The sequence below is a fragment of the Oryza sativa genome, chromosome 12 (genome assembly GCF_034140825.1).
Source record: "Oryza sativa Japonica Group chromosome 12, ASM3414082v1".
Classification (NCBI taxonomy): Eukaryota; Viridiplantae; Streptophyta; class Magnoliopsida; order Poales; family Poaceae; genus Oryza; species Oryza sativa.
The window spans coordinates 16,598,056-16,624,818 of NC_089046.1; the positions used below are offsets into that span (position 1 = coordinate 16,598,056).

Below are 26,763 nucleotides of genomic sequence, written 5' to 3' on the forward strand. Positions count from 1 at the left end.
GAGATCTAAAACATCAAATTAGTGTCATTCAATTCACCATTGAATATATTTAATCCACCATTGAATATATTTTATAGTATATTTCTCAGATCAATGAATATTTTGCCAGTGTTAATGTATATTATATTTACTTGATTTTGGAATAATATAGATCAACATACATAAAAGATTGGAATTAATTGTTATAGTTCTATATCATGATTTATTTTCTTAAAATAAATCAGCCGTTGTACCTAATTGTACCAGTGCGTGTCCCCTTGGAAGTTGGAACTACCTCAACGATTGTGTGTAAGAGTAAAAAACTTCTCACTGCAAACTATCAATGATATACACAGGCATTCACATCAAAAACTTTTTCCAAAGAAAAAAAAAAAAGAAGGATCCAATCACATCAAAATCATTTTCCAAATAGAAAGAATGCAGACAAACAAAATATATACCAAAAAGAAATCAATAAATTTGTTGCTTGAAATGCCTTAACCAGTGCGGAAACCATAGAGAAGATTGACTATAAATACCGCATGTCTGCAGCATAGCATCCTGCATTGCATTGGATCCGTCCTCCCAGAGACGATGGCAACCTAATATGGCGCACAATCCCTATTTGCATGGTGTAGGGTCACGAATAGATAAGAAGTCTCAAATATATACATATAATTAATTCCCAACAACCAAGAGACAACTACAGCCTAATGATCATACTAGAAGCCAACCACCATTTCTATTATGGAAACCTAAATCTTGATGATTCGTCCAACCACACTCTGTTACCAACTGCCTACAATCAATCAGGGAAAACATCGATGGGATCCCATTTCAACAAGGAACACCGAAACAGTGTGAGAAATAATGTAAACTAACCTTGTAGCAACCAATTTCTAACAACACCATCAAAAATTAGAGCAAGACTCCCCCGCCCCCCCTCCCACACCCATCTAGTTGGTCGAGGAAAAACAAGAGGCACCACTCTGATCTTTGCTCGATCAGCTCGAGAGGGTGCAAGAGTAATATAAGGGAGAGGTCAAGGTGTCGGTTATTATTTAGAGCCGACCCCTATGTTGGACAACCTCCATAGCTGCCGGTTTTATAAGGGGGCCCTCCAACGGTTATTTTGACATGAGAAAAGGTGGTTCTACTCATAGGTGTCAGTTGTTAACATGAACCTTTGGCTGACATCACTCAAAACTATCAGTTCCTATTAACAATAGGCACTATGTCACCACACATGTGCCGGTTGTCTCGGACGGCACTACAGGGGCACGTGCTTAGATAGGAAAAGCGCTATAGGTGCCAGTTGTATGTTTTCCAATACCTACAGTGTCATGTCCTTGGATAGTCTTAGTCCTAGGTAGATTACACACGTTCCCTGAGTTCGATTACACACATTCCCTGAGTTCGATATACTTTTGGGGTCACTTGAAGGTGAAGTGCTACAACGGTATTCTGTGCGCTTACGGATTTATCTGTGGTCGTAAGAAATACCAACAATGATCAGGTGATCATTTACATTGACCATGAAGCCTACCTCACCTTAGTTTACAACCTAGCTATCCTTTACATTATTTTGAGTAATTAGGTGAGAACTCTATTGAGTAATGGTTGTAAGCTCTATGTGAGCAAACTTATATGGTTTTCATGCACGACCATATTTATCCATTATGACATTTTTGTTCTATGATTAAGTCTTATTCACTTATACATCTTATCTAATATTACGCATGTGGAGCCTAAAATCGAGGAAGTTTGCATTGTGGATAGCGGTACCACAAATACGATCTGACGAGAAACATGATACTTTTGGACCATAAAAGAAATGGGCTAGAACTATGATGACAATCACCGGAAGCGATTCATACATAATCGGTGCAGGCAGAGCCACTATTGTACTCCCTATGGGTACTACTCTAGAAATTGAAGAAGCACTATTGTACCCCAAATCCACAAGAAACCTCTTATATTTCAAAGACGTTCACTCAGTTGGTTTTCATGTGCAAACTTGTGATGACAATGGTAAGGAATACCTACTCATCATAAAACATGCATAATGTAAGAAAGGAATTAGGAAGAAACTTCCTCGATTAGAAACTAGGCTATACTACACAAGGATACGAATATCCGCAATGTTCACTACTGTTAAGGCTGTGTTTAAAAATTCTGATTATTTTCCCTTTGGCAGGCCATCAAGGTCTTAGAGTGATGAGAGACATTTTTAACAACTCGTGAGGATATAATGTTAACGTAAAATCTTTCCCGAATCAAGAAGATTTTGTGTGCCATGCATGTGTCACCGGGAAATTGATCATGAAATTGTCTATATGCAAAGTAAAGGATGAAATCCCTACATTCCTGGCACGAATACAAGAGGACATATGTGGCCCTATACAGCCTCTGTCGGGGCTGTTGCAGATCATCCAAATTAAGAATAATTTTCCTGATCATCATGTGCAGTCCATTCGAATGGATAATAGTGGTGAATTTACTTCAAAAGCATTTGATGATTATTACATTGCAATGGGAATCAAAGTAGATAACTGGGTTCCTCATGTCCATACTTAAAATGGACTTCCAGAGGTGTTGATTAAAAGAATTAAATTGATCGCCAAGCCACTCCTTCGAGGTTGTAATTTACCAAGCACATGTTGGTGACATGCAGTCCTACACATGGAAAATCTCATTAATTTTGTACCATTGGCCTTAAACATCCATTCACCAATGCAACTGATGCAAGGATACACACAAAGTGTCCCGTTTGCGCAAATTTGGAATCCTAGTCTATATACCTATCCCACTATTGATATTTCTTTACAATTACATATATAATCCGCAAATGCACGGATATACCGCTATAGCATTTCACCCGGATGTATTCTAAGTCATGACCAGAATTATCTTTAGATACATAATCTCAATGGCAGTAAATTTGAATTTGGAAATGAAATTGATGAATGTTGTAATTTCCTACCTCCATGGAAACTTGGACATGTACGTTTTCATGAAGGTACCAGAAGGTATCCATGTCCCAAACCAAAACAGAGCAAGGTATAGTGTAGAAAGAAGTCATTGTATGGATTAATATAGTGAGGAAGAATATGGTATAATTGCCTTATTGATTTCTCAAGCAAAAAAAGGCTCCAATAGCAATGAAGATTGCCCTTATGTATTTATACGGAGATCCTAATATGGATTTTGCATAATATCTGTATATGTCTGTTGATGGCATCAAGTGCAAACTTTCACTGCCAACTCCTGCATAAAAGAATACAAAATATAATATCAAACTAATTGGTAGAAGTTTGTTACTAACCATTTCCACTAGCATTGGTAAATATTAGTATATAGGTGATTTCTAGAAGAAAACACACTCGCCATGTGACTAAAAGTACGTCTGATTAACCATATGTGAGCACGAGGATCGGATGGCCCACATGTTAGTCAAAATCGACTTAATTTGAGCTAATTCATTGCCAACCGCTATAAGGGCCCACCTTTCATCCACTAGGCAAACTTAGTGCCTGTGGCGGTGGAGGCCCCCAGCCACCTGCTTCCACGTGAAGCTCCCCATTGGTCCGCAATGATGGTTAGGGTGTTTACCGACTTAAGCACCAGTGTACAACCGTCATATGGAGGCTATAAAAGGAGAAGCTCAATTCACTTCCAACTTTAGTATGTGGATAGAACCAAGTGGAGTACAACTCACTTTTATATTTTAGGTAGAGAGTGAGGGAAACTCTGGAAGGAGTGCCCCAAATACCGAAGTTTTATCCTGGAAGTTCTAGAGGAGTGTCGGGTTTGTCAACATTCTTCTATTAGAGTTCCGGAAAAGCAGCGAAGTTGTTGACCTTCTTCTCTCGCATGTACCTCGATGGATGCTTCTTTTAATAAAGTAAGTATTCGAGAAATCCTTTTCGTATTTAATTCATTTGCTTAAGTGAGATATATTCCCATCGTTGTGGGTTCATTGCTTAGTTAGATTATTAAGTGCTCTAGTATTAGGACTCTAGATAAAGAAGGAACTTCCTACGTGAGGCTAGATGTAACTGCCTTTCCTCCAGAACCACGTAGCCAGCCCATCCGACGGGCGGGCCCACTTACACAAATCACCCCACATACACTTGTGTCCTTGCTTCGTGTAAAAGGGTTAACCCGAGAGTGGTATGGATGGAGAGAAGCGGCCATATAAGTTGGCTTTGCTAAACTAGCAAGGTGGTACTAAACATGCACACAGCTCTCATGGGCCACACAGGCCTAATCCTAATTGGGCCAGCATGTCTCCTACACCCACATGTCAAAGGACCCGATGTCCCCGTCAGCCCAACTTACCCATGTAGCCACACAGGCGTATAGGCAAATGTCCAAGAACACGCTCTCTCTTAACACATGTTTGTACGTCCAGTGCCGGTGCCATATGCCATGCCATGTGCCCCACATGCGCCATGCGCTAGATTCCCACACACTGACACGTACGTGCAACCGCGAGGGTCAGTTTTGACACCATCTCTGTCGGGACCCCATCTAGGATCCCTCGGTGTATAATGTGCTAGTACCAAATCACCACTAGCACACACAGTAAGAAAAGATAATATCATAACCACATCACGGTGATATAAATAAATAGGAAACAAATATATTTTTTAGATTGGTCTTATGACCATATTTTACAATTTATTTGCCACACAGGGCCAAACATAGATAAACAGCGCAAAAACAAACGAGAGGCACCAACGACACACCACACTAGCACTCCACCTTAGCGTCTAACGAGGGATGGAGATAATGGCCGCATCTAATACTTAAGCAACAATAATCTATATAAGAATGTTGAGGATAGGAAAGTCAAATTCAAAACTTGTTAAGCAACAAGGAGGGTCAAGAGGGTGAATTAATCATTTTGATTTTATTTTGAAAATAATTTTGAATTTGATCCGACCATTCTAACTAAGGTTGCGTCCTACAGTCGACATGGCTCTGGTACCATTTGTAATAGCCCTCCCTCCAGAACTGCGTAGCCAACCCATCCGACGGGCGGGCCCACTTACACAAACCACCCCACTTACACTTCCGTCCTCACTTCATGTAAAAGGGTTAACCCGGGAGTGGTATGGTTGGAGAGAAGAGGCCTTATAAGTTGGCTCCACTCTTGGTTAGAGAGCAGTAATCAATAACTTAGGCGTGGTGTTTGGGTTAGCGGTTACCTTCATTTGTTGTGTGCTCCACGAAAAGTGATGTAGTCGGAAGGTGGTGACAGCCCTATATGTCATTTGTCTCCCTCCATGTTTGGGTGCATCATAGAGTCATATGCCGGAGTAAGCTTGGCAGACCAAGTGAGAGCCGATTCCAAAGCAATCGATAGGTTTTACTTTTTAACTCAAGTACAATAATTTAACTCATAGGAATCCTCTTTAGCCTTGGCCTATCATTAGTTGTTCTCCTTGGATAAAATTCTGTTCTTAGACATACACACATGTTCTTATGATTTCATATCCTTGGAATACATTCAGGTGAAGAGCTATAGCGGTATCCATGCGCTTGCGGATTTATCTATGAGCATATCAAATACCAACAATGTCGAATATTTGAACAACATCGGGACACTTAAGGATATTGAAGAAGCAAGCTCGTATCTGAAATCTGAGTTCAAAACAAAAGACTTGGGCAAAGCTAAGTATTACTTAGGTTTGCAACTTGAGTATTGCCCAAAAGGGGTTTTAGTGGAGCAATCCACTAACACAAAGAAAGTATTGGAACATTGTCTTTGAAAACACATATCCTTGAAAAACTACCATGGTCGGTAGCTCACTCCAAGTAGATCAAGATCCATATAGACTAAGGGATTAGGGGGAGGAAGTCCTTGAATCAAAATATCCATACTTGAGGGCAATATATATGAGCGCTCATGTACCTTGTAAATTTCACAAGACCAGAGAAAGCATTTGTCATCAACTTACTTGCCACGTACAGTACATAGCCCACCAAGAGACATTGGAAGGGCGTGAAGGACATCCCAGTTATTCTATGTGGAAGAATAACAATTTCTTGGAAACCTTCAAAGCAAAGTGTTGTAGAAACTTTGATGAACCACTCGGAAATCATCGCACTATACGAAGCCTCTATCAAATGTGCATGGCTTTGCATGATGATTCACCACATTCAGCAATCATGTGAATCTACAATTATCTATGAAGTTAATGTAGAGTGTCGCACATGTGCAAATGGGTTATGTGAAAAGCAGTCTCATGAACTGCATAAGACGAACGGAATTAAAGTATTGCATACCAAGTCAAGTGAAAATCTCGCATATTTATTGAAAAGTTATTACCTGTATCCCCTTTTGAAAGATGCATTCGAGGGATTATGATGATGAGACTTACAGAAATGCAAAATTGTAGGGGAGAATTTCATGGACTCACTTGCCAAACTAGGTTCAGAATGACAAAGTACCCAATAAAAAAATTGGGTGGGTTATTCTCCTTTTTCCCTCGGACAAGTTTTCTTGCAGTTTATTATCAACGTTTTAATGAGGTAATCCGGGCAACACACAAAACTCTTTCTCCATTTTTTTCCCAGTGGATTTTTAAGGAGTTTTATTAAGACATAAGCAATATATGGTGAAGAACCAAGGGAGAGTGTTGAAAAACTTGTGTTTGGGCCCTTAAAGACCAGCCCAATACACTAATTGGACCTCACCCTACTTTTCATATATAAGAATTGGCTATTTAAAGGGATAAGAGGAAAAGCTTTATGTAGAATTGAAAGAACGTGAATGAGAATACTCTATCCCTGCTTATATCTTGTGTCTCCACTTTTGTCTACAGTTAGGCAACCCTTTTGGATTAGCTCTTATTGGAACATTGATTCCCAGTAATGTAGAATAAAGGAGAACTCCAACTTTAATGGTTTTATAGGACATGGAATCAGGTCACCAATCAGACATGGTCCTAACGACATAACTATCACAAATAGGTGAATCAATAATCGGCAAAAGTAACAATAGATACTCATTGTTACTTGTCCTTCTCAGTACTTTTGCCATCCAATCTCTTGTACCTAATGGTACTTTGCTCTCCCCTGACCTTACACAAATTACAGAAGTATAATACATTTTCGATAGCACAAGAGTCTTGCTATATATTATTTTGTTGGACATCTATGACTACTATGAATTTTCTAAACACTTTATTGAAATAGGTGTCGAGAGGTGCACCACAATGTAACCACAATGTAACCATGATGACTACAATGTAGCGTAGACGCGCAGGTAGATGATGGCGGCGAATACATGGACTGGTCGCAACTAGGTGCTATGTTTATTGGGGTGGAGCTCCCATAATCATAGACCCGAATATGTAGGCTTCGGCTGAAGCTATTGATCATATACCGTGTATTCCTGTGTCGTCATCTGGCATATCTTGGGTGATCAATGACTAAAGCAATCCAGAAGGTTAGTTGTCGTTCCACTATATCGACTAACTTTTATAATAAGTTGTATTAGATCGCGGGATTGGAACCCGGAACAATTTCCATGGGTCACATGGTGGGGGAAGCTAGGTAATAAGTCTCCGAGGTCATATGGGTTGATGTGATGGGGGAGATTGGTGGGCCCCATGTGTGATGGGGAGGATTGTTGGGTTTATAGTCCCACATCTGTAATTGATGGTCGGGCGCACAACTTAAAAGGTGGGGGCAGTCCTCATCTATTAGACTAGTCTTTTAGGTTGTGTAGGCCTAGGACCTAAAGTTGTGGCTAAGGTTGTAACCTGGGTAACCTGGGTGACCCACGACAAGTGGACTAGGCTAGGCACTCACTATTTTCTTTACAGTGCAAGTACTGTCACTACCAAAAAGCCCTACATATATATCAGCTCGTAGGTGCTGATTAATTTAAAACCAGCAACTATGCACCTTTTCGCACCTCCACTGGATGGGAAAATATAGAACCAACACATTTGGGCAACTAGAGGTGCCGGTTATAGAGTAAAAAACTGGCACGAATACTTTAGGTGCTGATTTTTTTAAAGAACTGGTACCTATAATATTGTAGGTGTTGGTAAATTAAAAACCAAATCATATAACATAGTATAGGTACTGGTTCTTGTAAAAAACCGGTACCCATAAAATCCAAGCCGAGCAGGAGCGTGAGCCAGAGAGCGCGTCCTTATCCACAATCTCCATCAACAGTCCGCCACTCACCTGCTCCCTTCTCTTTCTTCTCTCCCCCTTCTCCCGCAATCTCCATTGCCACCACCAAGCTCCTCTTGCACACCATGCTTCCCCTCCTCCCGTTCCCTCTCCGTCCGCCGCACCTCCCCTCAACCTCTCCCACTCCCTCGCTGCCTCCCTCTCCCTCTCCTGTCCTTCCCTTCTCCCTCTTCCCTTTCATCGGCGGTGCCTACGGCGGTGGCCAAGGGTGGCGGGGCCCAAGGACGCTGGTGGCGGCAGTGGTGATGGTGGTGGCCCTCTCTCTGCATCCACATCCCCATTATCATCCCCCACCTATGAGGATCTCTGTACTTGTGTGTGTTTTTAGTATTCTCCTCTTCTTTTCTATGCACCTAAGAAAGGAACACCTGTGTTTGACAAAAAAAAGTGTGTTCCATGAGTACACACTACGTGTTTTACGAGAATTGAGACCTAGCTTACTTATTACATACTTCATCTATATCATATTACAAGTCGTTTGGCTTTTCTTCTAGTCAAACTTAATTAAGTTTGACCAAATTTATAGTAAATTTAGCAACATCTGTAATATCAAATTAGTTTCATTAAATTCAACATTGAATATATTTTGATAATATGTTTTTTCTATTAAAAATATTACTATATTTTTCTATAAACTTAGTCAAACTTGAACAAATTTGACTAGAAAAAAAGTCAAACGACTTACTCCCTCCTTCCCAAATTGATCATTGTATAATGAAATTCAAAATTTCTTAAACTGATCATATATAACCGCATAGAGACAGGTTTCATCAGAATACAATTAATACAGCATGGGAGAATGTGTGCATACTAAGAGTAGGTATAATAACAAACTATAAGACAGCTATAAACATATTTTAAAGGGATAAAGGAAGAAAGAGAAGAGGTGCAACACGGACTCCGAGACGTAATGTGTGTATAACAGGTGGGACCAGGTATTAATGGTATAGGAAGCAACTATCGTATGAATTGACTATTATATTAGCTATAGATGATTTGGAGCTAGTAGTGGACTATACTTCTACTATTAAACTTGCTCTAAGGTATAATTGGCATGATGTTTTAATATGTGCATGATATTTTGATTGATACGATTTAAATTAATCTTGATCTTGGAGCATAAACATATATGACGATCATTTTCGGATGTTGGGACATAGGGAGTATTGGGTATATATATATTTGTGGTCCACGCAAGTGTATACACGCAATAAGTGCATGAGTACAAATCTTTGGTGCATGACTTGTTGAAGGTGGTGGGAGTTGATTTGGGGAATAAGTTAGAGACGAAGGAGTCTAAATACAAAAGTGTACATGCCGTGGATAGCCGTACCAGAGCTGCCACATCTGCATCTAATCTCGGGTGATACAGTAAAGTAATAATAGGATTTAGATGTACAGTTTAGATGTTTATCAACATTGATAACACCTCTATCTAAATTTAAGGATCCACAGTGAATTTTAGTCTATAGTAGTATATTCTTCCATATGTACCATGATCACCATGCTGATCCAATTTATATGAGAAGAATGTAATACTTCTTAGGCATATCCAAAACTTATTGTCAATTTAATATGAAATAGTAACACAGCTTTTGCACCATCTATATCTATATTCTATACTAATTGGGCACTTTCTCGGAGCTTCCATGTTAATCAGATTAATCTGGCCATTGATTAACTAGATCGTAAAATCATGACCATAGATTAAATATTATAACCATGGACTTTTAATTAAAGGCCCAACGAGAGAAACATGTATCTGGGCCACCATTTAATCTATATCGGCTTCCTTCAAAGTCTACAAACTGTGTCCATGTCGATCTCAGCCACCGGACTCGACTCCACACACGACAAGATGACGATACGACAGGCTATACGTCGATCTCCTTCACACCCTGCCGCCGTTGAGCTCCATCGACCGATCTCCAGTTCACTATTTTATCGATGCAGATGCTATTCAGATTGATCTTTGCAGCTATGATTGCTATTTTAAATACTCAAGCAAGCAAGATCTAATTCAATCTATTTAGGGTTTCAGTAAGTATTTTTTACATGCTTCTCATCTATTCTAAACTATGTATAAATTTCAGATTTTAAGGTATCGCAATTTGATAGCCATAAATTTGGATGGAGTTTATCAGGTATATTCATTTACTTCTAAGTTAAATTCTCCCACATCCTTCATAAGCAACCAATAGGCTTTACTGCGTATCTTTTTCTTAACATGAATAATTTACTGTGTATTTAATTATTTATTTGGTTCCACGCGTAAAACAGCTACATAATATTTTGACAAGTTTGTCTAGGTCAGGTATGCTTACAAACAAGGGAACGTAGCTGCTGCCCCTATCTATTTATGAATAAGAAACAAACAAGCACTTACTTTAATGTTTCTCTTTTTATATTTACAGATGTTAATTAGCATTATCTATGTCAGGTGTAATTAGCAATTGTCGATGATGTGGGCTATTCTTTTAACCAAGATGACAAGATAAGTTAAACATATATCACTAACAAATCTGCTCCATATATGCTTCATCCAAATACATTTGTTTCAGTGAATGTATGATGTCATCAAAATTCAATTTAGCAGACTAATAAGGAGTAAGAATGAATGATTTCTAACTAGGAGTAGTTATGCCTTTTGTCAGTTTTAAGGACTATTTGGTCTGAATTATGTCTACTGTAATGATGTGGGCCACTTTTACAACACACCGATGATGTAAAAGTGCCACTAAAATTCATGCATCTAGCGTATTATACCAAATTAGGAGACCAACACAAGGACAAACAGGTACCAGTTAATTCCTAAATTCATAAATATTAAATTATAGAAATAACTGATACTTCTGATCAAGTGTAGCGATATATATTAATTACTTTCAAATTTTGATACTTTTAAATCATGAAAGAACTACTATTGATTCGAAAATTTGGAACAATTGTTAAATCATGATAAAACAAAAAATAAGATATCAAACCGAGTATAATATTTTTAGTTACGAATTTTAAAATCAAATTATGAAGATGTTATAATATTGAGACTCCACACAAAATACAACTTAATATTTAATAATTATGAATATAGGAATCATTAAATCATGAAAAAGCTTAACTCCAAACTAATTTTATTTCTGTACTTATTAATTGAAAATTGCTAAATTATTTTATAGCAAATGCTAACAAGAGCAACAAAACGAGTATAAATCTATATTTCTAATATTGAAATTTTAAATTATGTAATTTTGAAAAAAATAAAGTAATAGAAGAAATATTAGAATGGATTATATATGAAATTACTAATTAATTAAGATTTTGGCAACTGTCAGCTTCATTCAAAGTAACATATTTTATCATTATCCATTGAAAGTAATAATATTTTAATTATTAATCACAGTAACCCGTGCAACGCACGGGTTGACGGCTAGTGCAGTTAATTACTGCCTTTTCCAGAACAGAAAATAAAATAAAATTTTCAAATAAAACCAGCCATTAAAATATATAATATCAGAAAGGGGAAACTATTTTCCGACAAAATTAAGGACAAAAATATTTCACATGTGCCATCTTAATGTCAAGATAGTAGAACGAAGAATATGCAAAGCACCATTATTTAAGCTTTAAATTTGCGCATCTGAACTATATTTGATCTCCATTTTTGATTTTTCATTAGGTAAATCCAGCATTTCCATTATCTATGGTTTTCAGCTGATGTATACTCCCTCCATTTCACAATGTAAGTCATTCTATCATTTTTCACATATTCATTAATATCAATATATATATGAACGTAGGAAATGCTATAATGACTTACATTGTGAAACGGAGGAAGTACAGTACAATATTTTTATAAAAGAGAGTGTAAGTGTGTAACAAGCTTCCAATAAATGGATCACAGATTTCAACACTGATGGATAAGCATGCGTCCGTGCAGCTTCTGCTTGTCCCCTAAAAAAATTATTGGTGATCCTGATCATCGTGATGTATGCGATTGCGCACAATAGGACATATTCCAGAGCAGTGACGAATCATGATAGGATAAGTTAATGTAATGTAACAAGGCACATGCATGCCGAGGATTAGGGCCTCTAGCTAGCTGGAGTACGCACCTTTTGCACTCTGGAAATATCTGCGTGTGGTTAGATGTGATGGCTCTTGTACTAATGGTCCTCTGTTGCTTAAAGTCGATAAATCATAAATGTATGGATTATTAGACTTATATATTTGGTCGGTTTGTTTGTAGCCAGATCATATGAATTAGTTGATTTTACAGTTATCTTACCGGCCTGCATGCTATTTCTCGATATAAAGATGTTTCAAACTTCACCTTATACGTACTGTTGTCGCTACAAAACCATTTTCTCAGCCTCCTCACCCTTAATTTCACATACAAATAAAAATACACAATGCCTACTTAATGTTGACTATTTAGAGGGTTAAATAGTTGCTCATGTAAATAGAAATCATAAACAACCACTAATGACCACCGTCCATAATTATCAATATATATACCAGGGCCTATTGACGTGTTGAATATGACATGTAAGCACAAGTAGTATTTTAATTTTTATAGGGTTTTACTCTTGCTAAGTATGACAAGTGGGTTCTTAGAATATTTTGTCCAATTCCAATATCTCAAAATTAATATATCTATATATTTTAGCTCACTAACATGTAGGTTATCTCTTTTTTTCCCATATTGTAAGAAGCTTTGATATTTTCTCTAAGTAAAATTTTCTTAAGTGTGTAAAAAGCGAATTAACTCACTAACAAGTGGACACAGGTTGAATATGTATAGGTTCTCACTCACATATGGCCCCATATTATTCTGACGGCTCACATAAGCAACGACTTTTGAAGAGAATTTTCATGGTATATTGAAAATATGTGTAAAAAAATCATTTCAAATCCAATTGAGAATTTTTTAAAAAAAATCACTTCAGCCACATTTTCCGGAGTTTGCTTAGGTAATTTCCTCCAAAACTATTCAATTTTATACGTATCCTCACTAATGTCATGGTATCTAGTCAAACTAAAGCCCAATTTAAAGATTGTAACCTTTACTATTTAAGAATTTTAAGATTGAAGATATCTAGTCAAACTAAAAGCCCAATTTTAAGATTGAAGATATCTAGTCAAACTATAAAGCCACTTGGTACGTACTCCCTCCGTCCCAAAAAAAGGCAAACTATGGGTTTCCGTGTCCAACTTTGACTGTCCGTTTTATATGAAATTTTTTTATAATTCGTATTTTCATTGTTGTTAGATGATAAAACATGATTAATATTTTATGCGTGACTTGTCTTTTTAATTTTTTTCATAATTTTTTCAAATAAGACGGATGGTCAAACATTAGGTATGGAAACCAGGGTTTGTCTTTTTTTCGGACGGAGGGAGTAAGTAATTAAGGAACACATAGATATATTGTTTTTTGTACAAACAGCCAGATTAAAAAACAATAAGGCAGATATACTGATGGGACAAATAGTAGCCTCTCCCAGACGCAGATTTGCAATAAACCGGTTGGTAGTGTGCTGTGGTGTCAGATGGCCCGTAAAGTGGAATAATGCATGTTTGGCAATATTCCATCTAGCTACCAACTCTCTCGAAAACGTGTGCCCTAAACATAAAAATAAAATGTCTCCACGACGTGATAACCTTGACTAGCTGCTCAATTGATTGTTGTCATGCAAACATATATATATTGATCGATCGATGTACATGCACTCTAGTCTCTATAACTCTATGGATGGGATTCCTACATAGCTTAGCTTGCATCCATCAACCATGAAACAACTGGTGTCGTACGTGCTATACCATACTAGTTATAGCTAAGCTACGTGTGGCCGACAAGACGAGGCATGTGTGAATGTGTTTAGTTTAGCGTAAAGTTTGGATTATGGTTGAAATTATAGATGATGTGACTGATAAGTTGTGTGTATAACAGGTTGATATGATGGAAAAGGACTGAAGTTTGGATCCAAACTTTGGATCTAAACACAGCCTTAGTGAGCTGTAAGCAGAGAAAAAACTAGACGGAGAAACACAGCTAGAAAATATGATTTTTTTTTATTCTCTCCATATCTCTATTAGTCCCTGATGAGTGGGACCCATCACAGGGAAACTACGAAAGTTGGCCGTCCATTTAATTTTCTGCGATGTGCGTGCATGCTTATACTCCCTCCGTTTTTTAATATATGACGCCATTGACTTTTGTTATAACCTTTGACCGTTCGTCTTATTCAAAAATTTTATACAAATCTTAAAAATATTAGTCATGCTTAAAGTTCATTTAGTGATAAATCAAACCACGACAAAAGAAAATATATTTAGTTAAATATTTTAAATAAGACGAATGGTCAAACATGTGAGAGAAAGTCAACGGTGTCATCTATTAAAAAACGGAGGTAGTATATAACAGCTTAGGCTTCATGTTCTTCCTCTGATGTGTGTGTTGTGTGCACGGTAAATATTGGGAAAATATAAGGTGAAAACGATATATACAGTATAAATCTGAAAACTACCGTTGGATCGAAAAATAAAGATATGTGATTCGTCCACGTCATCATGAGTAAAAATTTTACTCGCAGATTCACTCACGAGAGAGTCAAGTAAAATTTTTTACTCTCAATGACATAGACGAATCTCGTGTAGTATCGTAAAGAGCCTTTCCCACCCCAAAAGCTAGCCAGCCCCTTCACCGTATCAGGGCCCCACCAGCCCACGGTCCATCAGGTATACGGGCCCCGCAGGCACCCACGGTCTATTAGGCTTTCACACGTGTCCATCGGACCAGAGATGTTAACTTAGCCTAGCTCTGATACCAATTGAAGGATCGTAAAGGGCCTTTCCCACCCCCAAAAGCTAGCCATTGAGGTGAGGGGCGCGCTCCCCTACTTATATCTTAGGTCATTTGCCCTTCCACAACCCATATGGGACTATTCAACATCTCGAACGTTCATTTTTCGATCCAACGGTAGTTTATTAGTTTTCACTTCATATGTAGTTTTCACTGTATATGTAGTTTGCACTATATATTTTTCTGGTAAATATTGGCAGTTGTAACCAAGCAATGCAGACAGCGCTTGCATGCTGTAGGGCTGTATAGCCACAGGAAAACAGACAGCTTTGCAACAACGAATCTAGATGCACGCGGCAACAAGCCAGGCGATCACCATCCTACGATCCCCCTACACACATCACTTTTTTCAAAGTCATGGAGACAAGCATGCAGCTAGCACACTGAAAAAGAAGCCAATGATTTCATGTGTAATTATATGCAGATGGAATAACTTAGCCTGTGAGAGAAAACCCCCACACAAAAATTCAGGTTTTTCAGAGCCTTATATATACACCCATTCTGTCCATCTCAGCTCCATGTACCCTCACATGTTCCAACAATCACATGCATTCTTGCAAAACCAACACACCCAAAGAAAAGATCTCATCAAGCTCAAGCAGCAACAGTACACACAATTGAGCTAGCTTGATCGTCCTAATTAAGGATGGGAATCCAGGAAATCGTCAAGATCTCTCTCCTTGCACTAGGCATCCTCTTCATGGCGACGTGGGTGCCTCACATGTACTCCTTCATGAGGGCTTTGTTCATGGTGTACCTCCCCTCCTTCACCTCGGCCGTCGTCGCGCCCAAGTGCCTCTTTGTCTTCTCCAACATCATCGTCGTCTTCCTCGTCGGCGAGTCTAAATTTGGGCATCCCAAGATCGACAAGGAGAATGTTGCTGCAGTGGTAGAGGGTGACATGGTGGTCCATGAGAAGGAAGGAGAGGAGGAGGTGGTGGTGGACTCGGTGATTCCGGCGATCACCGGAGATGATCGGTGCGAGGAGCTGGAAGACGAAGAATTCGCCGTTCTAGAAGAACAAGTGGATGCATTGTTGAGTTCTGATGGTGTAGAGATTGATCAAATCAGAGAGGAAGGTCATGATCTAGCTGTTGGTGAGATACTCATCACTGACATGATGAGAAAGGAGGAAGAAGAAGGTGTTGTTGATCAGTTAGTCCTTGAAGATGGGGAGGTTTTGGTTGTGGAGGAAAGAGGTCGGCGCGAGGCCGAGGAGGCGGCGGAGGAGAGGGACGATCTCCCGCCGGCCGACGAGCTGAACCGGCGAGTGGAGGAATTCATCGCAAGGTTCAACATGGAGAGGCAGCTGGAGGCCAGGATGCTGGTCTGCTGCTGTTGAGGTGCATAACGCACTGCTTTTTTTTTTGTCTTAATTACTGTATATTAATTTTGAGTTCTGATATCATGTATAGAAGAGGATATAGTCAGTTCTCCCCTCTGTACAGAATATGAGTAGCTTTGAATCAAGTACCATCAATTTTGATACATTATCCAATCATGTTAATATATGTATTTAATTTTGCCAGGATTAATTAATAATATTACGTCTAAGTTTATTCTGCTTTCTGAAAGCTTGGAAAAGACGGAATCTCCACTATTCATCTTTTTCACTACAACAAAACAAAAAATTTGCATAGAAAAGACACTTTAAAGATTGTCCAAAATGGTTCTGTTCTACATCTTTTCCAGATGCCTTCTTTAACAGATCAATCCTTTTAATTGACTAAGTACAAATATAATACAATAATAGAAGATTCTTACTATGAAGTCATAATACGTACTCCTACCTCTATTTCAGATTATAAGACTTTTTAACATTGCCCACATTCATATAGATTCATCTAGGCACACATATATATCTAGATTCATTAACACATATATGAATGTGGGCAACGCTAGAAAGTCTATAGTATGAAACGGAGAAAGTAATGTTAAGATCATTAGCATATCAAATACTAGGAGCAGTTTACTACCACTTGGTCTTGACCTCATGGCATATGGATTGATCATATATAGCAATGTTTTTTTCCTTTTTCTTTTATTCCACTATGATAGCGCACTGCACAATTTTAAAATGCCTCTTAGGTGAAAACAGAGTGGCATTCTGTGAAACAACTCATCACAAAAAGAGCACTTATATTCAGGACTTAAAAGTTTCCAAATGATGCTTCTCATGTAGTATTCAGTTCTTCACATATATTTAGTATGAATCCAAAATTTAGTTTATTCAAAAAGTTATAATTTGTTTCAATCAGAGGCTCATAGCACCTTGTTTTCGATAACAAAGAGCAACACCCAACCTACGAAGTCATAATTACCATAGGGAAGAACCAAAATAGTAAAGTTGGTGCATGTCCACCCAAGTACGGCTCAAATCATTGTAAGTGTAACCATGATATTCGTGATTGCGAAAGCAAATTATTGGTGACCACTTGCACAAAGTTTAAATGAAAAGCGCATAATTATACCGTCCCAAAGTCAAAGCAATATTTCAGTTTTTCATAGGGTTTATGGAGGTGGTTTTGATTTTTTTTTTAAATAATGGAAATGGATTACATTTCCGGCTTCTGTCATAAGACACACAGCCATAAGTTTAATAGTAAAAAAAAGGTTTCATAAAAGTAAATCAAAATGAGAAATAAGGTGATGGGACAAAACCCCAACTCCCCTTTATTATTGACTAGCGTTAAATCACATAAAATATTTTAGCTAGCAATTCTTATGTAACTACGCCACCCATAGTGGAATAAGAGGCCCTTGGCTACCGATTCCAAGAGTGTAGCACCATTGCGCATAGTATCCTGCTCCTCCTGTGGTAGCATTGTAGACCAGAAGTGGAGCCAGTAGGAAGACATGAAGATAACCTGCATAGGGTTAGATAATTGTTTACCATTAAAACTTTTATCATTGCGACAACGCCAAATTGACCAACATACAGCGCTAGCTCCAATTAGAATCATCTTCTTAATGGATCTAGATACCCCTCTAAGCCAATTACCGAAAATGTTTTTGGCGTTACGGGGTGGGGGGATATTAAAAGCAAAAAACACACATCTCCAAACAAACTGAGCGACATGACACTCAAAGAAAAGATGTTGGATTGTCTCTTGTGCATAGCAGAAAGAACAATGTTTGTCTCCCCCCCATTTTCTTTTAGCCAGGTTATCTTTCGTTAGAATTACTTTCTTGTGAAGAAACCACATAAAGACCTTGATCTTTAGTGGAATTTTCAAGTCCCACAGAATTCTCTTTTTGATCCGAACATTACAGTTCATGATCGCGGCATATATAGATTTGACAGAAAATTGACCATTCTTATGGAGCGACCATACAAAGCAGTCCTTTTCATTTGACAGAGTTATATTAGCTAGCCTGAGGATCAAATCGTTCCACTCGATTAGCTTTTGGCCAACAATAGCTCTTCTAAAAGAGATATTTAGCGGCGTTGTGCTCATGACCTCTGCTACAGTAGACTGCTTCTTCCGAGCCACATTATATAATGTAGGGTATTGATCTTTGAAAGCACGCGATCCCAGAGGTGGTTTTGATTGATTGAGACGAGAAAATATGTGGAAAAATATAAATGCTGGAAGGGTATTATTGGTTGATCGTGAATAAGAAACGTTGACTTTTATTTTTTACAGGCAAAGCCTTGAGAGATCTGCTTGAAAATACATTTATTTTTGCAGGCGAATCTCTTAAGTCTCCGCCTAGAAAAATATGATTTTGGCAGAGTCGGCCTTATAAGTGGTCCACCTGGAAAATATGAGGACCCTGTTAAGTCCCTCACCCACCAATCGGATCTCCTTCACCAATCTCCCTATCCTCTCCCTCTCCCTCTCTCTCTACTGGACACGGTGGCAGCGCTGGCCACAGCCCGGCGACGGCGGAGGGGCCAGCCACAACCAACGCTGGCAGCGGAGGAGACAGCACGGCCCCTCCTCTTCCTCTCTAAGATCCGGCCGGTTCCCCTCCCCTCCTCTTCCTCTCCCTCCCAGATCCGGAGGAGGAGAGGAGCATCGGCAGTGGCACAAACGGAGAGGGGAGGGCGCCGGTAGCACGTGGAAGAGGCGGTTAGGCCCCTCCGCAGATTTGGCTCCCCTCCCCTCCCCTTCCTTCCTTCCTTCCCAGATCAGGCGAAGGGGAGTGGCGTCAGCAACGGCGTAGCCGGAAGGGGGATGCCGGTGCGCGGAAGAGGTGGCGCGGCCCCTGCCCTCCCTCCCTCCTTCCAATATCCAGCAGACGGGAGGAGCATTGGCAGCGGTGTGCCCGGAGGGGGTAGGGTGGCGACGGCAGTGCGGCTCCCCTCCCCTCCCTGTACCTCCTAGATCTGGCGGAGGGGCAGCGGCACGACCGAAGGTTGGTGATGGCGGCCGGTGGGGCTGGTGGCAGGTTTCTTTTCTTTTGTTCACCGATAATAATTTTGTAGGTGGGTGGCTATAGCGCCTACAAAGATGAAGAGGCCGTCTGTGAAAATCATTATCGCAGTGCCGTTGATCGCTTGTAAAAATTATGTATTTTCGCAGGCCTTAACTATAGGCGGGGTGAATGTCCGCGTGCGAAAATTTATTTTGTCATTTGCAAAAAAGTATGTTTTCTAGTAGTAGAAGTTGTTATATTTGTACAAAGATTTTGAAGGCTAGTAGGTACTGTATTTTGAGACGAACTGAATATATTGCTGTGGTTGCTATATTCTTCTTTAAAGGGAAAATTGGAACCATGCCATTAAATTGGAACCATGTCATTATATTTTTGCAAAATTTGAGATATGCCATCCTGACCCACATGTCATTGACTCATGTGGGTCCTACATGTCATTGAGATACCGATGGCATATCTCAAACTTTGCAAAATTATAATGGCATGGTTCCAAATTACCCTTTTTTAAAAGATCTCGATTTGCAGATAGGCAAGATGCTTAATTAGACAGAGAAGAGCGAGGCAGATTCTCATGATGTTTAAACGTATTTGATTTTCTTTCTGTTTATTTTTTCCTTTTTTCTTTTGCAAATTCTGTCATAGATGGATAGGGTTTTAGTAATATTGCCAATGCATGCATTATGTTTTAAAGATTATACCCACAAGTAGATATTAAGCATAGCTCTAGAATCCCCCAAAATAAACATAGCTCTCTAGAAGAGCACAGCCAACTTTGTGCACAAGTCAATATTGAATTGAAGAACCCATTATGCGCAGGATAAACATACACCCTGTTATAACTTATTACTCCCTCCTTTCCTAAATATGTGACACCGTTGACTTTTTTAAACATGTTTGACCGTTCGTTTTATTCAAAAAATTTTGTTATATGTGTAAAACTATATGTATACATAAAAGTATATTTAACAACAAATTAAATGATAGAAAAAGAATTAACAGTTTTTTGAATAAGACGAATGGTCAAACATTTTTAAAAAAGTCAACGGCGTCAAACATTTTGGAATGGAGGTAGTATTTTGCAAAAATGGTTGATGAGACAGAGTAGATATACTGATGGGACAAACCATATTTTCCAAATGAGACGTAAGTACGTAACGACGTACGTACCAACAAGCATAACTGGATCATCCGCAGATTAACAAAACCAGTTAGCTACTTCCTCCGTTCAATAATATAACAACTTTATACTGGATAGGACATTTCATTATTCAACAACAGAAGAATATCCAGATTTATTATCCTATAAAATATCCTATCCAGTATAAGGTTGCTATATTATGGGATTGAGGGAGTAGTAGCTATACTTCCTCTACTTACATATGTGCTGTGGTATTCGCCGGTAAATTAATATTTCATGGAGGCATGGAACAGATAAAGTTCGTCAATATATTCTAGCCACCAACTCTCTTCTTGACGTGATGAGATATCTCCTTAATTATATGATCGATCGGTTTGCATTCATGCGTGCAGCATGCACTCTAGGGGCTCTACTGATGGGACTCTTAGGTAGCTCAATTAGCTTTCACCTGCCGACCAAGATCAGAAAGCCACTTGCGTGCAAGCTGTGGCCGACTAGCACTAATAGGCCCAACAACGGTAGAAAGTAGAAACAAACGAGGAAAATGCATATACTTTCTTCGTAAAAAAAAAATACATTTATAAGTTAAACTATATTAAGTTAAGTTTGTGCAAATCTTATCGATAAATTAATATTAACATCTATCACGCCAAAAGAACTATTAAATGCTCCCTTCGTTTCAGATTATACTTCCTTCGTCCCTAAATATTTAAATATTTGATGCCGTGAACTTTTTTAAACATGTTTGATCGTTCATCTTATTCAAAAACTTCCAGTTTGAATTTGTCAAAAACGACTTAAAATCTGAAACGGAGGGAGTATATTTTATAGTGTGGATCTAATAATGCTCATATTAATTTATTTTTATCTATTAGTGTAGTCAAACTTGAAATAGTTTCACATAGGAAGAAATTAAAAGCAAAAAATATATTAACTTTATTCCAAAATAAATAAACTCGGTATAGAATGTGACACATTTCAGATTTATAATAATAAAATATGCCGTTTTGTATAATAAGTTTGTTTATTTTAGAAGGATGGAGTAGCTCTATTATGGACGGAAGCAGTACTACCGGATTGCATGCGTAGTATGTAATCCCTCTATTTCAAAATATAAACAACTATTTTTCTCCAATGTTTCATAATATAAGACATGTATGCATGCATGTAATTAATTAGCACATCTACTCTACTAAATTATTATTTCTTTAACTCATTAACTCTCAAGATCTCTAATATTCTATTGGGTGGATACATTCAAACAATGATGTGATAATTAATAATTATTTCTTATAGTTATTGGGTTAAGGGTGGCTATGCTTTATATCTTGTTACAGGGGAAGTAATATGTTTGCTCGTGTCGATGGTAAATTAATGAAGGGACAAACAAGCAAACAAGACTGGCCACAGCTTGCGATCAATCTAGTGGTTAGGCTAGGCAAGCACAGGGATTAGCCCTCATATCACATCCTAGGACGCTGTACGTACACGTCGCTTCTCCGAAGGTAGCAGACAGCAAAGCTTATAGCACACGGTAAAGAGCTTACAGTATGTGGTTTGGGGCAATAACCAGTGAGGTGACCAAATCACCCCCCACAGTAATGTTTCCAACGCTTCCATTCTATGCCTTTTCTCTCCGTAACCCATAACAAGTCGATATGCATTATATTACAACCACAGCTACCACGGAGAACTATAGCAGTGCCATCCCAGTTCCAAAATGGCAATAGTGGCACAACATATGCGGCACTTATGAAGAAGTTTCACTGGCAGAGAAATCTTTTTTACTCCCGGTTAGGAACCCCTTTAGTCTCGGGTTTCTAACTGGAGTAGCAATCCAGGATTTAAGATACTCATCTTTAGTCCCGGTTGGTGTTACCAACTGGAACTAAAGAGAGGATAGCGAGTTTTTTTTCTTTTTTATTTTCTCCCGAATCTGAGAGGTATGCATATCCCAAATCAAACCCCCAATCCTCAAATCAAAGTAAAATCCCAAGTCCACATCACAAATCTTTATGTTACTTATACACACAGATCAAATACATCACAAATCCTAAAAAAAATTACGCACAAATCAAATTACATCACAAGTTCTACAAAATTCATTGCAAATACATCACAAGTTCACATCACACACAAATCAAATTCATCACAAGATCATGCAATAGATCACAAATTCTAAAAAAAAAACAGCAGAGGAGCCGGCCGGCCGCTACCGCCTCCCCTCCGTGCCGGCCAGCCGGCCACCGCCGCGCCGGCCGCCCGCTGCCGCACAGCCCTCCGCGCCGCTGCCCGCCGCCGCACCGCCTCCCCTCCGCCGAACGGCCACCGCCGCGCAGCCCTCTGCGTGATGCCCGACGCCGCGGCACCGCGTGGCCCTCCTCGTAGCTGTCCGCCGCCGCGCCGCCTCCCCTCCGCGCCGGCCGGCCACCGCCACACGGCCCTCTGTGCCGCCGCGCCGGCCGCCGCCCGGCCCGCTCTCACTCCGATCCAAGCGGTCAGCCGCTCTCGCTCCGATCCTGAAGAAAAAAGAAGAGATAAGGATAGGGAGTTAGAGAGGAAAAAGGAGATAGAGAGAGAGTTTGTTGTGTGGACGGGAAAAGAGGACAAGTAATAGGGATTATATAGTACGTGTAGATTTTTATTCCCGGTTAGTAACACCAACCGGGAATAAAGTTAGGTCTTTAGTCCCGGTTGGTGTATCCTAGCCACCTGGCACGGTCTGACATGGAGACAATCAGGACTAAAAATTATCTTTAGTCCTGGTTGGTAACCCCAACTGGGAATAAAGATCATCTAGTCCGGTTGCGCTTATAAACCGGGACTAAAAATCGTTTTTAGTCCCGGTTTTTAATGGAACCGGGATTATTGTGGATTTGGGTCAACCGACCAAAGATGGTTTCTCCGCAAGTGTTTTATCAATGCAGGACTTGAAAACCGGAACTGATGGTTTTACAGGTGAAAGAAAAAGCTCTAGCTCGAATCGAGCCGAGCTTCAAGACGATCAGCACAAATCAATACAGATCAACATTCAACAGCATAGCAAATCGAACCCATCCAATATCATTAATTGATCAAGACCATCCACGGAACATCTGAAATAATGTTCAGAAGTTTTCACCACATCAACAACATAATCGATTAAAAATTTACACAAAAATGTAAATTTACACATCGTTAAGTTATCCATGACACATCTCGTACGTTACAGATAAAATAGAAGCACAAATCATGAACTTACCTTGCGGCATCTGTACATTGAAGGAGAGGGAGTATTGTGCCACATGCGCCACCACATCTGCACTAGGAAGAGAGAGATCCACTTGACCCATACGTGCACAACACCGGATCTATTGTCCCCGAACTAGCGTGCCTGTGAGGGTGTAAAGCTCGAGGCCTTCACCGTCATTAGTGTCTTCCTACTTAAGCTCGGCGGTGGGTGGCGGGAGTCAACCCTAGAGTTCTTGGTGGATGGATCTAGAAATCCCCTAGATTAGGGCACCTGGATCAAGCCACCCCTAAGCTCTTGGCAGCTCGATCCAACAACCCCTATCCAGATGATGAGATGCATGAGAGAGGGAAATTAAGGATGGCACTGCTCCACACAAGGGAGACAAAGAGGTCACCATCCTTTTGCTGGGGAGAAGGGTGAGGGCGCTATCGTCCAACTGGGAGTGAGGGGATCTGAGTGAGAGACCAAGAGTGACAGATAGCATATGTCAGCACAACATGGTTTTCTACGACAGGTCAAATAAAAAGCACCACTAAAGTATTTACTGTTGGTTCAACTAGAAAACCTATAATGATGTGGTTATCAGTGTTGGTTTTTCCCCCTTCCAATGGACAGACATCCATGGGCAGGAAACCACTATCTATATGTGCCGGTTTTGACCTAACCAGTAATAATGGGGCATCATGGATGAGTTATGTGGTCGTGAATTATTGATTTGCCAAGGTGCACAGACAGATGAAACCCTATGTTGGAGAACGAAGGTGATGTACATAGTCATTGTGGATATTTTACAATTTAACCCCTTTTAAGAAATTATTTTCGATATAGACCCATAAAGTAACGTATTCTAGATATGGATCCTAAGCTTGGCACTAGAATGGGTTGGAGCTGAGAGACAACATGATGGCACCAAGGACCCTGGTAGCGAGATCTTAGCCCCTATATATGGCCAAACAGTCATGTTGGCTAATGATGTGGTCCATATTTGGTGCCAATTTCACTTGAGCTAAGGGTTCGCACAATAGCCATTTGCGCTGACCTCTGGCAGTACTAGGCCCCCTATCTCTGCTTAGCGCAGATGCTGAGGTATTGGAGGTCAAGGTGAGGTCCTGCCTTGGAGTGAGTTTTCGTGCCAAGGTGGTGATGGTGGGCACGAGGGTCGATGCCACTGATACCTTAAACCTCGATGCCACTGTACCAATTTTGAGCTAGGGGTCTATATCTACAATAAGTTTTTATAAGGATATATGTCTAAAATAATTTTTCAATGGGCTAAAATGAAAGTAATCTAGATGATTGTTCGAAGAAGGTGTTCTCCTTCGCCTCCTCCTTCACACTGCTCACCACTGGCTATAAGAGACCATCGTAGATGAGGGGCTGGTGGAGATGAGTGGACGGCAGAGACGAGAGCCGGCAAATCTGTGGTCATCACCTTCCTGTCGTCGTTGACCCCTTCCCACCTTGTTGACAATGGTGGCAAGCTGTTCATGAAGAGCTCGAGGCCCGATCATGCCGCCTCAAGATCCGGGCACTCACCTCAACTCCTCATCGTCATCCCTCTCTCCACCAGCCACTAGATCTAGAGTGGCTGAAGACGAGCTCATCATAGCTAGATCTAGAGCTAGTGGCCACTCAATCTAGCTATTGTGATGGCGGTGACCAAAAGGACCGCAACAGCAGTGAGAAGAGGGGCGAATCAGCGAGAAGATGACAAGTTGATGGTGGTGAACGGTGATGAGGGTGAGGCACCGGGGGCCTCTCCTTTTTTTTTCTGCTCTATCATTCTAATGGCATTAATATCTGATCATGATCTGATTTAATTTATGTATATATGTGATAATTTACTCCCATTTTATTAATATTCTGTAGCTTTAATATGTGTCTAACTCTCTATGGTCCATACATTTATCCCTGATTTAGTGTGTTCATGTATCTATCCTTGACCTTCCTCGCTTGACTTTTGTTAAGGGGACATTTTCTTTTATGAAACAGTGGGACAGAGGTCATTGGGATTGAGCACATTTCTAGGTGTCTGAATGTATATGCTGTAGGTATGGCGGTGATTGCGTATGTCGGTATTTGGTGTAATGGGAAAACTTTTCTATGTCATGTACAAAGTCCAAACATTAATGCATCCTGGATTGTTTAACCATGAAGTGACCAGGGTTTGTCATATCTAAAAGTCTTTCAACCCATATTTAAATCAAAATTACCCCCTCAAAAAAAATATTTAAACCAAAATTTATAGGCATGCACATGTTCTCTTCCAGTTTCTGATAGGCATGCTGTGTGCTAGCGAGTAGAGCAAATAACGTTTTCTAAGCTAGGAAGTTAAAAACAGATACGGTACTACATTAATTCTATACCTTAAAAATGTTCGAGGTACCTTAAAGTAACATAAAAAAGGTTGTATCTCTCGGTACCCTCTTAAGTACATACAGTATAATCACTCCAATCAAATCTTGGTAAAGCAATACAGAGGCAAAAGGATTTCCACCCAAGAAAAAATTAGTAAATCTATAGAAAATTAAACCGATAAGAAAAATAAGCAAATAAATCATACTAATAATTCAACTAAGTTACATAAAATCACATACAACTCAATTAGTGTTGCAGATTTAGGTTGAAATTAATTTTCAATCTAAAGAGATGACAGAGGTGATGCATTTTGATGCAAATAAATAGTTTGGGGTCAAGATTAACATGGGTTGAGGCTCGTAGTATAGCACACTCTTCGATTACATGGAGAACGCACATGCACACATCATACTCAGACACATGTAAATACGTCAACGAAGAGCAGTAAATCCCTAGTGTCACTAAAATTCCATTGAAAACACCTCCCTATGAGTATGAATATCTTTGGGACCAAAAATTTTAAATCTGATAGGTGGAGTTTCCATTCACAATTCCATCGTCACATCAAAGTGCTTCCACATAGAGCTCATTCTC

General features: G+C 39.5%; 1 protein-coding gene across 1 annotated transcript; it reads left to right on the forward strand.

Annotated features, from left to right (window-relative positions):
* Positions 1 to 15,578: 15,578 nt before the first annotated feature.
* Positions 15,579 to 16,551, forward strand: LOC107277425 (uncharacterized). Its single transcript, XM_015763980.3, has one exon. The coding sequence runs from the start codon at positions 15,705 to 15,707 to the stop codon at positions 16,398 to 16,400; it is 696 nt and encodes a 231-aa protein (XP_015619466.1). The 5' UTR covers positions 15,579 to 15,704; the 3' UTR covers positions 16,401 to 16,551.
* Positions 16,552 to 26,763: the final 10,212 nt, after the last annotated feature.

What these genes read in the sequence shown, in the direction of transcription:
- LOC107277425 (XM_015763980.3), top strand. Translation starts at nt 15,705, where the DNA reads ATGGGAATCCAGGAAATCGTCAAGATCTCTCTCCTTGCACTAGGCATC.